At 43.7% G+C, this 16,095-nt stretch overlaps 1 protein-coding gene across 1 annotated transcript in view; it reads left to right on the forward strand.

The window, feature by feature from the left end:
* Positions 1–3,343: 3,343 nt before the first annotated feature.
* Positions 3,344–16,095, forward strand: part of ITK (IL2-inducible T-cell kinase) — a 59,008-nt gene continuing 46,256 nt past the window's right edge. The window contains exon 1 of the mRNA XM_015428316.1: positions 3,344–3,517. Within this exon, the coding sequence (XP_015283802.1) occupies positions 3,380–3,517 (138 nt within the window). The 5' untranslated portion in view covers positions 3,344–3,379. The remainder of the gene's footprint in view (positions 3,518–16,095) is intronic.

The raw sequence follows: 16,095 nt of genomic DNA on the forward strand, positions 1-16,095 counted from the left end.
TGTCCTTTCCAGGAAATCATCAGCCTACCTTTATCTGCCTGTCTTCAGGTTTACATCTCCCCTCCCCCACAGCCTCTGCCTAGGGAAAGGGCAGTCTATCCCTACAGTGGAAACCAAAGCAGCTGACATCATTCTCCTCTCCCCCGTATGATCCGCACAACAACCCTGTGAGGTATGTTAAGATTGAAAGTCTGTGAATGGTCCCCCAGGCAGCTTTTAAAACATGAACCTGGGACCTGCACACCATCCTCTGAAGCGCTCTAAGGTACATATCTGTGGCAGTAATGGGGTAACGGCTGGCACCTTTTCCTATCATTTTTTGCCTTGTGACATTCTGCTTCTGGTGTGATCTGTCTTTTTTGTGGTGTGGCATGGTTGTGTTATTGGGTTTGTTTCTTTTGAAGGGGAAGTGATGTGTTGTGGGTGAGGACATATTTTACCTTAGAATACACCAGGTCACATATGCAAATAGGGGGGGAGTTTGAGGTGCGTAATGGAGTGAAGTCCAATCAGCTTCCATATGCAAATAACCTTGAAACGCTGGCCCAATCAGAGAAGAGTGGCCAAGGCTGCAGTGGGTGGGAGAGAACTCAGGCAACACAGCCAGTGGATAGAGACACCTTGTGATTGACACATCACAGAGCCAACTGATTTTGGCAAGCATAGAATGTTGCCAGACCACTACCCTTTTATATAATAGGAGAGATGCTTTCAAGAATGTCTCAAGACTATATATTAAGGAGACCTTCCCAGTTTTTTCTTAGAACATTTATCATAGTATTTATTTACTTATTTATAACATTTAGATCTCACCTTTCTGCCCTCACAAGGGCCATCAAGGCAGCTGATCATTTAAAACATACATAAGATCACATTTTAAAACCATTAAAATCAACCCACCACCCCAAAATACGCATCATTTAAACAATTAAAAACAGAGTTAAAATACATACAAGACATAAAAACACCAATTAAAACATTGGTTAGGAAAAAGGGATAACTGAGGGAATGCCCAAGGAAACAAAAAGTCTTCTCTGGCTGGCAGAAAATGGCAATAGATGGAGAAAGGGAGAGAGTTCTAGAGCTTTAGTGCCATGACCGAAAAGGCCCTCTCCCAGGTTAAAAAGGTAAAGGTTCCCTTGCTCGAAAGCCAGTCGAATCCGACTCTAGGGTTGCGGTGCTCATCTCCATTTCAAAGCCGAAGAGCCAGCGCTGTCCGAAGACATTTCCGTGGTCATGTGGCCGGCATGACTAAACACCAAGGCACACGGAACGCTGCTACCTTCCCACCGAAGTGGTACCTATTTATCTACTTGCAATTTCTTGCTTTCAAACTGCTAGGTTGGCAGGAGCTGGAACTAGAGATGGGAGCTCACTCTGTCATGCAGCACACTCTGGTCTCGAACTGCTGAACTACTGACCTTCCACAGCCTGCAGTTCAGCGTCTTAACCACTTGAGCCACCGCAGCTCCCAGGTTACCACCTGCCTAACCTCAGAAGACAGGGGCACCCAAAGCAGGGCTACCAGAGATGACTATAGTGGTTAGGGAGGTTCATAAGGGAGTAGGTGGTTCTTCAGATATGTTTATCCCAAATATAGTTGCCAGGTCCTACTTCCTGGCAGGGGGATCTTTGGACCTTGCAGGGATCTTCTGCCCAAATTTACCATAGAGTTTCGCTCCAAAACTAGAGTGTCTCTGCACGAGGATGTCACTTCCAGGTGATGTCATTGCGCTGCATTTTGGGGCATGTGCAGGCAGGTTTCCCCCCACTGGCTAGCTGGCTGATGGTGGGGAGGAGCCTGCAAAAGCAGGGGAACCCTCGCACGGACCGAGGGGCTGGCAATCCTAATCCCAAACCACATAGAGCTTTTAAGGTCAAGACCAGAACCTTGAATCGTGCCCAGAAACAAACTGGAAGCCAGTGTAAATGGGCCAAGACTGGAGTAATAGGGTCCTATGACCCACACAAGTTTAACAACTTGACTGCAGCATTCTATGCCAACTGAAGTTTGCAAACACCTCAAGGGCAGTCCATGTTGAGTGCATTGCAGTAATATGATCTAAGTGTAACCAGGGCATGCACCCTAGTGGTCAGATCTTTTCTGCCCAGGAAAGGCTGCAACTGGCTAAGCAGTGAAAGCTGGTAAAAGGCAGTCCTAGCCACAGCTGCCACCTGCTTATCCAGCAGTAGCTCTGGTTCCAAGAGAATCCAGAGACTACAGACCAGAATGGATGACACCTGCAATTCTGGGTCCAACTTTCCGCCCACCAGTAGCACTTCTGTTTTGTTGGGAATAGCCTTCAGTTTATTAGCCTGCATCCACTCCGAAACTGCCCCCAGTGTTCAGGGTTGCTTAGGGTTGCCAGCCCCCAGGTCCAGGCAGGGGTTTATCCGCTTTTGGGGGTTCCAGTCCACCCCCAGCCAGGTGGCTGGTGGGGGAAGCCCCGCCCCAAGCACCTCCCCCACGAGCAACTCTCCCTCTTCTCCTACCCGATGTAAAGGGCTTCAGCTTATCAGCAGGGACAACGTAGCCCGCCGACCAGCTGGAGGGTGCTTTAAATCTAGCAGGAGGGAGGGAGAGGGGCAGTTGTGGGCTGCATGCTCAGCTTGCAAGAAGACCCTTTAAAGGCATCCCTGCACACCCCCGGAACGCCCCCCAAATCTCCCTGCCAGAGCGAGGAGGGGATGTGGCAACACTAGGGTTGCTACAGCCTCCCTGGGATCAGCTTGAAACATGGCATAGAGCTGAGTGTCATTTGCATATTGGTGCCAACCCAGATTTCCAGACGACCTCACCCATGTAGAAGTTAAAGAGCAGAGGGGACACGATAGAACCTTACCAGACCCCATAGGCCAAGGGGCCGAGCAACAGTCCTCCAGCAGTGCCTTCTGAAATCTACCCTCCAGTTAAGACCAGAACCACCACCAAACAGTGCCTCCCAATCCCAGCCCAAATAGGTGATTCAGAGGGATACCATGATCTCTGGTACCGAAAGCCACTGAGAGGTCCAGGAGAATCAACAGTCTGTCTGTTTCCTGGCACAAGTCATCCACCAGGGTGTCCAAGTTTCTATCTGTTCCATAACCACGCCTAAACCCAGACTGGAAGGGATCTAAACATATATCTTAATGTAGCATGCAGTATTCATATGGCAATATCTGAAAGGATGTGGTTACCATTTTTGACATCAGAAAGGAAGCTGAACAACATTGCCTAGATGACAGATGGAAAGATAATGCACCTACGCTGCTTTTGAATCCATTTTTGTAAAACTCAACAGTCTCTTTGTTTTCACTTTTCTGAATTCATGTGTGGTGGTCAGGTACTGGGGCAGGTGCCTTTCTGTCCTGAAAGATTGCCGTTACCTGCTGCACAATGAATAGTTGTATTCTTCTGGAAGAAGAGCTGATCAAAAGGTCCCAGCAGAAGAGAAGGACCTCTCCTTCCAACTTTAAAGTACGATTCTTCGTTTTAACAAAGTCAAGGCTGGCTTATTTTGAACATCGTCCTGGGGTATGTGTGCCAACTCTGGTATATTTATACGACTTCTTATCACTGGATTAACATGGAAACTGAATGAAATTTGCAGATCCTTTGAGATCGAGTTTTGGCTTTGGCAGAGGCAGGGTTCAAACTTGTGTTCTTAAATGCATGAATTAATTAATGTGTTTAATCAGTGTGTTCTGTCATCACAACAATCTTATGAAGTGGATTAGACAAATGAGAGATACTTTCCTAATGTTACATTGAGGTTTGTGTCTGAACAGAACACTACTGTGTCAAAATTAACACCCAGTCTCGCATATATACACAACAATGTTTGCTCTTTTACAGATCAGTCATAACAAAATCCTGCATTTGTTGCCAACAGTTGTTTTCTGTTTATTAATGCCAAGAAAAGAAGGCAGTTTGAGATATATGTGGGAATGACTGCTTTACTTTGTTTGATGCATTTGAGTTTTTATGGATACATCACCAACTGTATCATGTCTCATTGTCTTTTGACCCCACTATCTACATTGTCCCATGATTATATTCTTGCCAACTGATGAGCTTGTCTATAAAAGCTTATGCTGCAATAAATCTATTATCTTTAAGGTCCCAAAGCCTCTCTTATTTTGCCAGAAAAGACTAACATCACGCTGGAATTTACAAGAATCACTGATTCTCAGTAGTTATCCTTGGGGCCGTCCTTTAATTACAGAGGACAAGCCGAGAAAATTTTTTGCAGTGGCTTTGAACAAAAGGAAATTGGGCCAAGCCCCACAGAGCCACCCAGGAGGTCACCTATTGTGCACAGACAACCACCCCATTCTTTGAGCACTAAAATAATCTGTTCCTTGAATCTCAGTCTGACAAAAATAAAATGTTCAGAAAGTCCTATTGTTTTGCAGAGTAGGATGGTCTTGTCATGGTTTTCCTGTATCGCTCTATTTTGATAAACACCACAGCAGTGAAATGAACAGGACCTCACCTATATTTGCTGTTCCCGTCAGGGGAGCGCCACTTGGTCTGCTATCTGTATAATCTCTCATTATCAGCTAAAATTTGCTTGTTTTTCTAGGTGTTTGAAAATTGCAGTGTTCTGATTTAGCAGTTGTTCCCTTACGGCTCTTTTAATCTTGTGTGAGGTTGATATTGAAAAAGTGATGTTAAATTTTGTGGGGATATGGAAGTTTACTTTGTTTTAACTGTACAATATGTCTTTCAAAGCTGTCTTGGAAAGAGTCAGAAAATATTGTAGGGAGGTAGGCTAGCCCCATTTAGGATCAAGCTGCTAGGATAACAGTTGCCACCTCTTCTCTCAGGCATCGGACATTGCCCTTTACATCTCCAGTTTGAACCAGAGAGAAAAGGTGACTTATGGGTCCTTACTAGTTCCTCTTGCCCGTTTTCTTTGGGGTGCTTTCTCTCTGCCTGCTCTCAAAATGATCACCCAACCCTTCTAAAGTCTTGTTACCATAACACAGCATTATGGTAAAGATAAGCTTGAAATGGACTTGAATAGAACCGGGGGGGGGGGGAGATCAGGAAAACGATGTTCCACAGCAGCTGAGTAGCTAGCAAAACCCTGATCTCATCCTTACCAGGTGGGTCACAGCCGTGCAGGTTAATACTAAATAGCATCGCTTCCCCCAAAGAGTTGATCCCAGCTTTTCTTCCCTTGTTTCAGAAGGTACTTCAGAAGAAGCCAGGAGACATCACTTTTGTGTCTGCTGGGAACACCTGTTCAAAAGCAGCTGCCTCCATTGTTGCAGCTGCTTCTGCTGCATAAAATTCATGTTACTTTGGTTCTGATCAGCTATTTGCACCTGTACTTTCTAGACCAAATCTGGGAGGCATACAATAGAAACACTATTCAACACGTATGCCTTTGATTATGACATAAGGCTGTAATACAAGAGGCCTCACTTACATCCTTAAGCATTGTGCCACTCTATCTTTATTGGACACACACACACACCCCGTTTGGTCCAGTATTGATTTGTTAATAGGTACAAGTTGTATCATGAGCCTGTATGTATATAATATGCTTGACCTCTGAAGAAGCCCTTTTAGGGCCAAAACACGTAGGGTCACATTGGTTTCCACCTGTGTTTTATGTATTTTAATTTGTAATGAGCCTAATGTTGGCCCCCAAAGTGTTTTTAATTATTTAACAATAAATACAAATATTTTGATAATATTTTAGCTATATATATTGATTTTAACATTAGGGCCTCAACTTGGTTTGTTGTTAAACTTTTCGGTTCTTGATTCCTGCCAGGTAGCAAACGTTTTGTGGTGGCATCCACTAGATTTTTGCAGAATTCCAAAAATGCTCATAGGCATAACGAGGTTAGAGACTCCTGCCATAAAAGGAATGTGTAAAAATCCTTCCTCTTCCCTTTCTCTTGCTTGAACTGGAGATTTTGAAGTCTATGGCCATTTCCACACAGCTTGCCTGCCCAAGGTTCAATGCTGTTCTGAAGCGTGTTTGTTTTTCCTGCTTGCCCACAGCATTGTGGCACATTTGTGTACCTCCTGGCTTTCCCCCAGCTTTTCCCAAACCTGCTTTATGCTGAAGTGTTGGAAGAGATTGCAGTAAAGCCTGGACGGCCGCTGTGTGAGTGGGAAGATTTCTGGGGTAGTCATCTGTATAGAAAAATTGCTTTCTGCTTTCTATATCCACATGCCTTCTCCTGTGATTACATTATGATAACATGCTGTGTCTTATTTCCTGTTGCAAGCCAAATGGTGAGGCCACATGGCCTCAACAGCCATGCCATAAACCCACATTCTTTCACACTTTCATGCCAAAAGCCAGACCTCATGGCTACACTTTCTGGCCCACTTGCGACCAGTCACGTACACAATGAAGTAGCTGGAGTTTGGGTCAGCTGACTGCAGGCAGGGTCTCCAAACTTCCAGCCAATCCCACAAACCTGATGTTAGCAACCATGGCAACCATGTCCACTTGCAATTGGGTGATGGTCACATCTAATTTGTGACTGGAATTGGGGTATAATTGTTTGATCCCTATGGGAGTGAGCTCTTTTTCCTGTTCTCGAGTCTCTTGCCCTTGCTCTCTCCCCTGTCATTGTCTGTTTTATTGCACCTGAAATGCTGCCTCTTGAGAGACAAAGAGTTGCTTTGTGAACTGGAGCACATGGGTGTGCAAAAATGGGGTTTCCATTCAAAATCCCTTGGACTATTCTGGACTGTGGATGTTCCTGACGTGGTAACTATGAATAATTAATGTTTAGTTAAGGCAAACAGCCCTAGCCTTTGTTATTTTTGTAATCTCTGGTAGTCTATGCTAAGCTCTGTACTGAATAAAGATCCTTCTTATTGCTAATTTGTCTCTGGTGTTGTAACTGAATTCCAAGTCTAAGTCTTGTGCCACCAGGGGCTTTTTATTTTTAAAACATCACTAGAATGTATACAACAGGTTTGCTGAATCCCAGACTTTCATTTTTAAAAGTAAGTCTCTAGCCTTTGTGGAGATATAATGGACAGAGCTTAGAGACTTACTTTTTAAAATGAAAACTGGGAAACCTGTTGTTATAATGTTATAACAATATCGTGGTTCCAATTTTTAAGGCCACCATGATCCAAGGGATTAGGAGGTAATCTTCAGGAAAATCTTCCATGCGGAAGCACCAGTGTGCTTTATCAACTGCTGCAGCAGTGATGAAGAAACCGCACGAGCCCATCCCCGTGTGGAAACCACCCTGAACGACATACATAAACTCATTCAGCATAGTCTACCAGCTTTTAATTTACCAGTAACCACTTAACTCTTTTGTTAACATAGGCATTATTGTAGAATTTAAGAATTTAGAATTGTAGAATTAAGAATTAAGAATTTAAGGCCGTGGAATAAAGATGGATGGTCCACTGAGTAAAATTAATATGCTGTTGATAAAGACATGCATGCTTACTTGCAAAGAAATGTGCATAGGTTTTCAGTCGTAGACTGCAGTTCTACTGCTTCCTCTGCAGAGTCTTCCCTGGTGGTCATTCACCCGTCCAAGTACCGACTTTGCTTAGCTTCTGAGATATGATATCAGGTTACACCATGCCACTTTCCCTCCTTTTGAAAGCCATACTGTAGCCTAATGATGGTAAGATCATTTGTCTAGTCTACACACATAAGGCAGGTTTGCTCAGAATACAACACTGTTGGTCTTTATGTGATACTACTTATGTAAAGAATATCTTCTCCAGGGATAAAGTAACATTCTTGTAGGAATATAGGGTGGAAGTTTCAAAGTCCTGATAAATCACATCATTTTTTAAAAGCAAGCTTCTAGAACTAAGTTGTGCCCATGAATAGGAGTGTGAATGAATGCGGGCCATGCATTCTGACATGCCTCAAGCCAGAGGACAGAGGTACTTAACTTGGATGTTTTTGCTTTAAATTATTATATTATAAGGCAGTGATGGCGAACCTTTTAGAGACTGAGTACCCAAACTGCAACCCAAAACCCACTTATTTACACGGCAATTTAACCTGAATACTGAAGTCATACATTAACTTAAAATGATCCAAACAAAGTAAGGAAAGCAATCCCAAATGCTTTCATTTACTTAAAATTATTTGGCAGAGAATTTGACACTTTAATGATAGTCTGGGCCTGGCTGGGGTGATGGCACGTGTGCCCACAGAGAGGGCTCTGAGTGCCACCTCTGGCACCCGTGCCATAGGTTCGCCACCACTGTTATAAGGGATACAGAAAAAAAAGAAGGGATGGGGGGAAAACAGATCAACAATATAATTACAAAGAAAACCTATTATGAGGGCAATTTAACAGAAATTAAGGACTTTCCTTCTTCAAAAATTTTATGTATATATAACAGAATATATGATATAATAGCTTAACATACGTTTAACTTGGTTTATGATTGTCAGGGATCAGGTTCTTAGTGCCAGCGTAACTGTTTGTCTTTCACCACATTGAGCATAAACAGAATAAATCATACAAAGTAAGCAAATAGATGGCAATTTTCTTAATTATTATAATTAATGTAGATGGCAAATTAAGGGGTTTTGGCACTAAGTTTGCATTATCTTGATGGGGATTTTTTGAAAAAAGCCCTCAATTTAATATAAAATCCTTAAATGAATAAATATGAATTTGTTACTTTAATATTAGCAATGCATGGAAGGGGTCCAGAGGGAATAATTTTCTGGGGACCTGTACTAGCTTTCAGTGGCTCTCCTGTCATCACAACAACTTTGTGAAGTAGGTTAGGCTGAAAGAGAACAATTGATTCAAAATTACACAGTGAGTGTCATGGCTGAGTGGGAATTTGAACATGGGTCTCTTCAGTCGTAGTCTGCTGCTCTAACCATTGTACTACACTGGTCCCCTAAATCTGAATTAATTTTTCAGCTGTATATAATTTTAATATGTTAGGTTAGATCAAAAGTCCTTCTTCCATTAATGGAAGGACACTTCCATTCATGAAAGAAAGGAAGCGATTATTGCTGATTCTTTCTTCCCTCTGCAGATCCTGTACTTTATGTTGTTTTGGACAACCCCTGATCCCCCAAGAGCCATTTTGGGGGGAACATATGGGGCTGCAGTGGGAAGGAGGAGGCAGGAAAGATCCACTCTGTTAACAGTACCTGCTCATGGTTCTTTTAATCCAAGTAGTTAACAGTTGCTTTGACCCAGGCCCATTATATCTTCACTTTTGAGATCCTAAAAATAAGCTAATTTGTAAGCATTTTAAGAGGAGAAGTTTTATTTTCTTTTATTTTGAAAGTGCAGGGTATACACAGCTCTGGCTATGTCCTAATTACACTGAGAAAGGAGATATAGGTGCTTTTTTTTTAACCAACAGTGAATGCCAATTTTTATTGAGGAGACAATCTGACTGACTTCTAAAATGTTTGAATTATTGAGACATTTGGCCTTACAGGAAAGGCTTCACTTATGAACAGGCTCTTGTTGAATTCGGTCAAACCACTGGCATATGCATCGTTAGCGCATATACGTCAGTATTTGTGAGATCAGGCAATTAGCAAAATAGAGTTTTGTCTGTAGCGGTAATTTGCATGTTATAAAAAGAAAACGTATTATAGGACACTGGTACACTTATGTGGGGAGACAAGCCTGAAAACACATATCTATTATGAGCACTTTACTTCATGGTAAGACAACTCCTGATTGTGTACAGTATAATGAATTTCCGAAGACATAGAACCCTATTGTTGCTAGATTTTCTGGGGTTCATTCTTCCCCTGACGTATATATGAACCTTTCATTAATGGCAATTACATACTAAACATTGGAAGAGAATGAGTTTTCTGTGTCAAGGGCAAAATTTACAGTTTTAAAAGTCATGGGGGGAAACTTGCCTTTAAAAAGACTGTTGGCCAGCTAATATTGAATACTGACAACACAATTCTCCTAAGACAACCCATTTTATTTAGGATTTTTCCCCTCCTTTAAAAAAGTGGATATGTAAAGACAATACAGCCATAATATCTAAATCTGCTTCAGTGGTGGTCTTAGGTGTTGTGGTATTCCAAAGTTGTTCATTCCTGAATGCTGAGTGCAGTGACTTCTATCCAGACAGACATGGAAGCACATACAGCTTTAAGTATGGTCTGCTGTAGCCAGTATACTTGAGGACAAAGATCTTTCTGAGCTTCAGCCTCAAGCAAAGCCTTTCAACAAGCCAGTATTTTCCTTCTTTTTTAGAATCTTATTGGTGATTCCCTTGGTCCACTTTACATTTTGTATAGGAACAACACTTTGAAGTGGCAACAGAATCCAAAAGCATAAACAGTAGAGGTCATAACAAACAGTGATGATGCTCAGAGGCTTCACACAACTATATCTGATATTACCACTTGTAATCTGTTACTATTGCAAGCAAAAACCATTAAAATACCTTTTATTCCATCATGTTTTGGCTAGAAGGTAGATATTGGAAATAGGTAATCAAGTAGCAAAGTGTTGTCTGATGGGATCAGAAGAATTCTTAATAAAAAGATTAAGAAGAAGAAGTAGATTGGATTTATACCCCGCCCTTCACTACCCAAAGGTGTCTCAGAGCAGCTTACAAACTCCTTTCCCTTCCCCTCCCCACAACAGACACCCTGTGAGGTAGGTGGGGCTGAGAGCTCTTGACAGAAACTGTTCTTTTTTCAAGAACAGCTCTTATCAGAACTACGGCTTGCCCAAGGTCATCCAGCCAGGTGAAAGTGGAGGAGTGGGGAATCAAACCCGGTCCACCCAGATTAGAGTCTGTGCACTTAACCACTACACCAAACTGGCTATCAAGTTTCAAGATGCAGTAAAAATATACTAAATACTATTGGATTTCTGACAGTCTTGCAAAGAAAGCATTGGTGTGACACACTATACCTGGGACAGAAAATAAAATTAGAGTACATTACATTTGCTTTGGCGCAAAAGAATATGTGATGAGTTTCTGCAAGAATAACAAAGCAGTGTATATAGATTCAGGTGGGTAGCCATGTTAGTCTGAAACAGCAGAACAAAATTTGAGTTTTATTCAAGGTATAAGCTTTTGTGTGCACACACACTTCTTCAGATACATTGAAATGGAAGTTAGTAGTCCATACATATAGGTAGAGGGTGAGCAGTGAATTAGCATACAACATAATGAAGATGTTTAACAGGTGCAAGGACCAAACAGGAATAACAAGCTTAGTTTATATGGTCACCATTTGTTTGGATTTCATTCAGGGGGGAAAACATAGTGAAGCAAATAAATATATAAAAATTGGAGATTGATGTGTAAATGTACCCTTCTTAATTGTGGAAGGCTGAGAATAATTAACTAAGACCCTGTTGTTATGCCCCATTCATCTCCTCTCAAGCATGGTGGTAGCTAACAGCATCCTTTTCTTTAGGGGGTGGGGTGGGGGTGTCTGGTTGTGCAGTGTTATGTCTCTTCTGTCACCAGACCAGAGAAATATATTCCAATCTACCATTCCAAATTACATTACATTCTATTACTCACTGTATTACATTACAATCACTATGTATGGCCCTTCTTGATGAGAATAAAAATGTAAGGACTGAATGAAATTAGCATATGTAGTGACATAAGAAACCAATATCCCTGTTAAGTCCTGGTGGTGGGTATTCCAAGTGCTGTAATAATGTGTAATTCAGCAGCATGAAATGGGAGATGGTGCTGTGGCATCATCGCCCCCAACAGGGGCCTGGCAACACTAAATGTAATTATTGTAATGAAGCATTTTTATGATGAGAACATTAAAAATATTTTGGACCCAAACTAGGAATGTTCATAAGTGTGAATATAGTAACAAAGGAAGCAAAAAAATCACACATTTCAATATCCTTTCCTTTTTAGCACCAAGTTCTTGCCATTAGCAGTGCATCCTGTTTTCTGAAAAAGCCAGCTCAGGTTTTAATTGTTTTTTCACCTGTCTTGTCCACAGTAAGATATCTTTTGTATGCCTTACTTCTTATTGTCTTTTCTTCACTGGAGTCAGTATAGTGCCCATAACAAAACATGTATCTACTACTTGTGACTACTGAATCTTGAAGCACGTGGATCAAGATAATAATTTAGAGTGTGATTGTACTTAGACTATGTAAAATGTCCCCTTGCTACTCCAATGGTCTGTTGCCTGTGTGAGAATTTTGACTCTTATTGCCCTCCATGACAATGATAATTGTTTTCTCTTGTCTAGTTCAGTTAGCTTTGGAGAGCCAAGTAAGCTAAGGTCTGGGGTGTGGAGGTTTCTTCATTTGTCTATAAAAGTCTATAATAGGGTTGCCAAATTGTTCTTACCTCGCGGCGGGGGGCTCCCGTTCGGCGTCTTGAGCGCACGTGCGCGCCGCATGCACGTCACCCGGATGTAACGTGATGACGCCGGGCACACTGGGGGCGGGGCCAGTGGTTATAGTGTAGGGCTGCCAAATGCAGCCGGGGGGCGGGGAATCCCCCGTTTCGGAGCCCCGATTCCCGGCGCGCCGGAATCGGGGCCCGGGGGAAACCCCACCCCCGCGTGCGCGTCACCCGGAAGTGACGTCACACGCTGGGGGCGGGGCCACGCGATTTGAGGGGGAAACAAAGAGTTTCCCCCTCAAATGGCAGCCATTTAAATTCACTTTTAGAACAGTCACTTTAAGTTCTGCAAATATACATACCATGTGCTTAAAACAAACAAATGGTCACAAATTCGAAAGTAAGGAGGGCAACACAGAAAAGCCTGTAGGGGGACATTTTAAAAGGTTTCCTAGGCATTCATTTACAGGAGCCTTGTTTCTGCCTTATCACAGATGCCTTCGTTTGGTAAATGCATGGCTGAAATCTCTGAGCGAGAATACCAAACAGTTGCTGTGCACTCAATTTCTGGGCAATGCACAGAGTTCAGAGTCATTCCACTTTGCAAACTGTCATTCCAGTCCCAGAGCACTGAGCCTATGCCTAGGGGCTGTTCTAGCATTCCACTCTGTGACCTGTTATTCTAGTCCCACAGCACAGATTCTATTGCTAGGGATCATCATTCCACTCTGGGGACTGTCATTCCAGTCCCAGAGCACTGTTTCTGTTCCTTGGGACCATAATTCCACTCTGGGGGCTGACATTCAAGTCCCAGAGTAGTTTATCTGGGCCCAAAGACCTTAATGGAAAAACCATCCCACATTTTCTTTGCAACTTTATTTGTGCTGCAATGTATTTCAGTGGAGCCCATGCAAGTCAATTGGCATTCCTAGCTCCCATTATCTCCAGTGGGCCTTCAAGCCTCTCCCATTGTTTCCAGTGGGCAATCCTGTCATTCCTTTTATACATCCCAGTTAGTTGTCCCTTTGAAACTGCACCACATCATTTTAAGTAACAGCAAAATGAATAGCATGAACGTGTATAGAGTGCACATTTCTTGCCAATGTTCTTTCTGGGCTGCACACAGGACAAAAGGAAATTTTAAAAGGCCTATGATCTGCATGTCCCCCCCCCCAATCTCACACAGCAGAACCAGACTGGCCTTGATAGACCCTTTGGAAGGCACCTGCACACATACATAGTAATGGGACTGGCTGCCCTGCAGGACTGTGGGTTTCCTGGTGATAACCAGGCTGTTGTGTTCTAATGGTGACTGCGCACGCAGTTGCCCTTACACATGGCCAGGCGAACTGACCTAGCTTCGCATCCTTGGACAATAGAAGGAAAGGATTCTCGAACCAGCCTATCGGCTCATCCGGATCCTCAAGGGAACCTATGGTTGCAATAACACTGCAAATAATCCAAACACGGGTGTGGGTGTGTGTTGGGGTGTGGTTTGTAATTGTATTTAAAACGGGCTTCTGGCCGGCTACTGTGTCTCTAGTTTTCTAAGTAAAGTATGAGCTGAAATCACTACGCTATGCCTCAGTCTCAGTACTTTATACAGCCTTTCAAACTGAACCTGGAAACTAACAAGGAGGCAAGGGAACAATTTCAAGAGGTGTACCGTAGCATTCTCACTTTGCCTAACTTCAGATAGAAATTGAGCTATGATGGTGTGTCTGCAATTCCTGAACTTAGAAGTTGTCCTCAAGGCCTGTCCCCTGCGGAGTGCAGGTTTGGGAGGAAATACCAAGGATAGAACCAGGGATCTCCTCTATGCAAAGGATCAGATCTGTCACTGAGGTACGGCCTCTCCCTTATTACAGAAACACTTCCCTCCCCATCCATGTGCCCCAACGCATCTCATGTTTCTGTAAATCAATGCAAGGCACTCTGTTCATGCTCAGAGACTGGAGGTAGATACGATTCTGGAAGTGGGGTGATTATGCAACCTAATACTATGCAACCACCACCCCCCAGGCTAAATGAATGATCTCCACATTTTATACACCTGAGTTGCACTTGCACACTTCCACCTGCTCCAAAGCAATCCCATTTGCCATAACAAGGAAAAGATTCTTTTGAGGAGATCAGAGAAGGCAATCCCACCCCCTCCCCAGGGCTCTGAGGGAGCTCAGCTAAGGGGAGACAGAGGTGAAAGGCAACTTCCTCTCTCTCAGGCTGGTAGATTGGGGGGGGGTCGCCACAGGGGGCCTTTATTTTCCCCTTCCCCTCTAGCCGAGGTTTCACCTGCAGAGATCAGGAAGGGAATCTCTTTCAGGCCCAGAGGAAAACTTGGTCCCCTCCTACTCCTTGCTACAAATCCATCCCCAGTTTAAGTGGCCAGATCCAGAGCCAGCAACCCTCCTCAGGAGCAGAGAAGGGGCCAGCCTGACCCCCCCTTCCACGTGGGACCCAGAGAGACCCCCTTGCAGGGCTGCCCAGCCTCCGGGAACTTCTCCCCCCCATCTCCCCTGCCCCTCCATGCCCCACAGATTTTCACCCTGCCCGGTAGCCTCAGTCCTGCAACTGGGTCCCAACTGGAGAAGAACTTTAGAGTTTGCCCTTCCCCCTTTGCATTCTGTCTGGGAATCACAACTGTTCTTAACCCTTTACTAGCCATTGGAGGCCAGGACAGAGTCCTCTTCCTTTAAAGACACCCCCCTTTAAACAAAGAAAAACAAATTTAACATGCCCTTTCTGTTCTTTTCAGCCTGCAGGCCGCAGGGAGCACAAGCCAGGGTGCACCGAGGCTGGTGGCCAGGTGGGCTTGCTCCCAAGAAAGCCGGTGGGCATGGGTTCCCCCGAGGCCAGGTGCCTGGCACTTTAAGATTCTGCGGGCTTCCAGCCACCGGCCAAGGTGGAGAAGGAGCTACAGGAAAGAGGGAGGCTGGGCAATGCCACTCGGCAGGGCAAAGATGGCGCCAGACCAGGAGGGGCGTCCTGCGCCCGGCCGAGCCATGAGTCTCCGCAGTGCAAGCAGACTCAGTGGTGAGGTGCTGGGGCTTCTTAAGCCCCCCCCCCCAGGGCTGGGGGAGGGAGAGGATGGGTGGGCATCATAGGTGTAATCTGGGGGGGGGGCTCATTCATCCCTGGAAAATTTTGGGGATAGCCTCAGACCCTGAGCCCCCCCCCCAAGATTACGCCTATGCTATAGAGTCCACCTTCCAAAGTGGCCATTTTCTCCAAGTGAACTGATCTCTATTGCCTGGAGATGAGTAATAATCCCAGGGGATCTCCAGCCACTACTTGGAGGTTGGTAACCCTCCCCTCCCCTATTTTGACCATATGAAGCTATCTTAGGCCAAATGTTTCACTAGCCACTTTCCTGATTGGTGATGTGATCTGTAGTGAGAGTACTGTCACATGTTGATTGTTGCAGATAATGTTGGCAGACTTTAAACATGCATAGAAATGGAGCACCAACTGTTAAAAGAAAATAACTCGATTTATTAAAGAAGAACTAAACTCTGAGACAACAGAGAAGATGCAGAGAGGCTTAACTAAACTGACTAACTGCTGTGAGATTATATAAACAGGGGACACTGCTATTAATAGTAACTTAAACAAGGTTATACCATGCAAAAATATGTAGTAAATAAATAAATGCATATAATTATAAAGGTTATAAGTGTGTTTTATCCCAAATATAATAGTAAGTATGAATAAGAGATAATACATATACAACTACATATCAATCAAAAGTCAGAATTCACTCTCTAAGATGTCCATTCCAAATGCTAAAAAATTTGATATAGGAAAAC

This window comes from Gekko japonicus, unplaced genomic scaffold, assembly GCF_001447785.1.
Source record: "Gekko japonicus isolate JY-2015 unplaced genomic scaffold, Gekko_japonicus_V1.1 scaffold635, whole genome shotgun sequence".
Taxonomy (NCBI): domain Eukaryota; kingdom Metazoa; phylum Chordata; class Lepidosauria; order Squamata; family Gekkonidae; genus Gekko; species Gekko japonicus.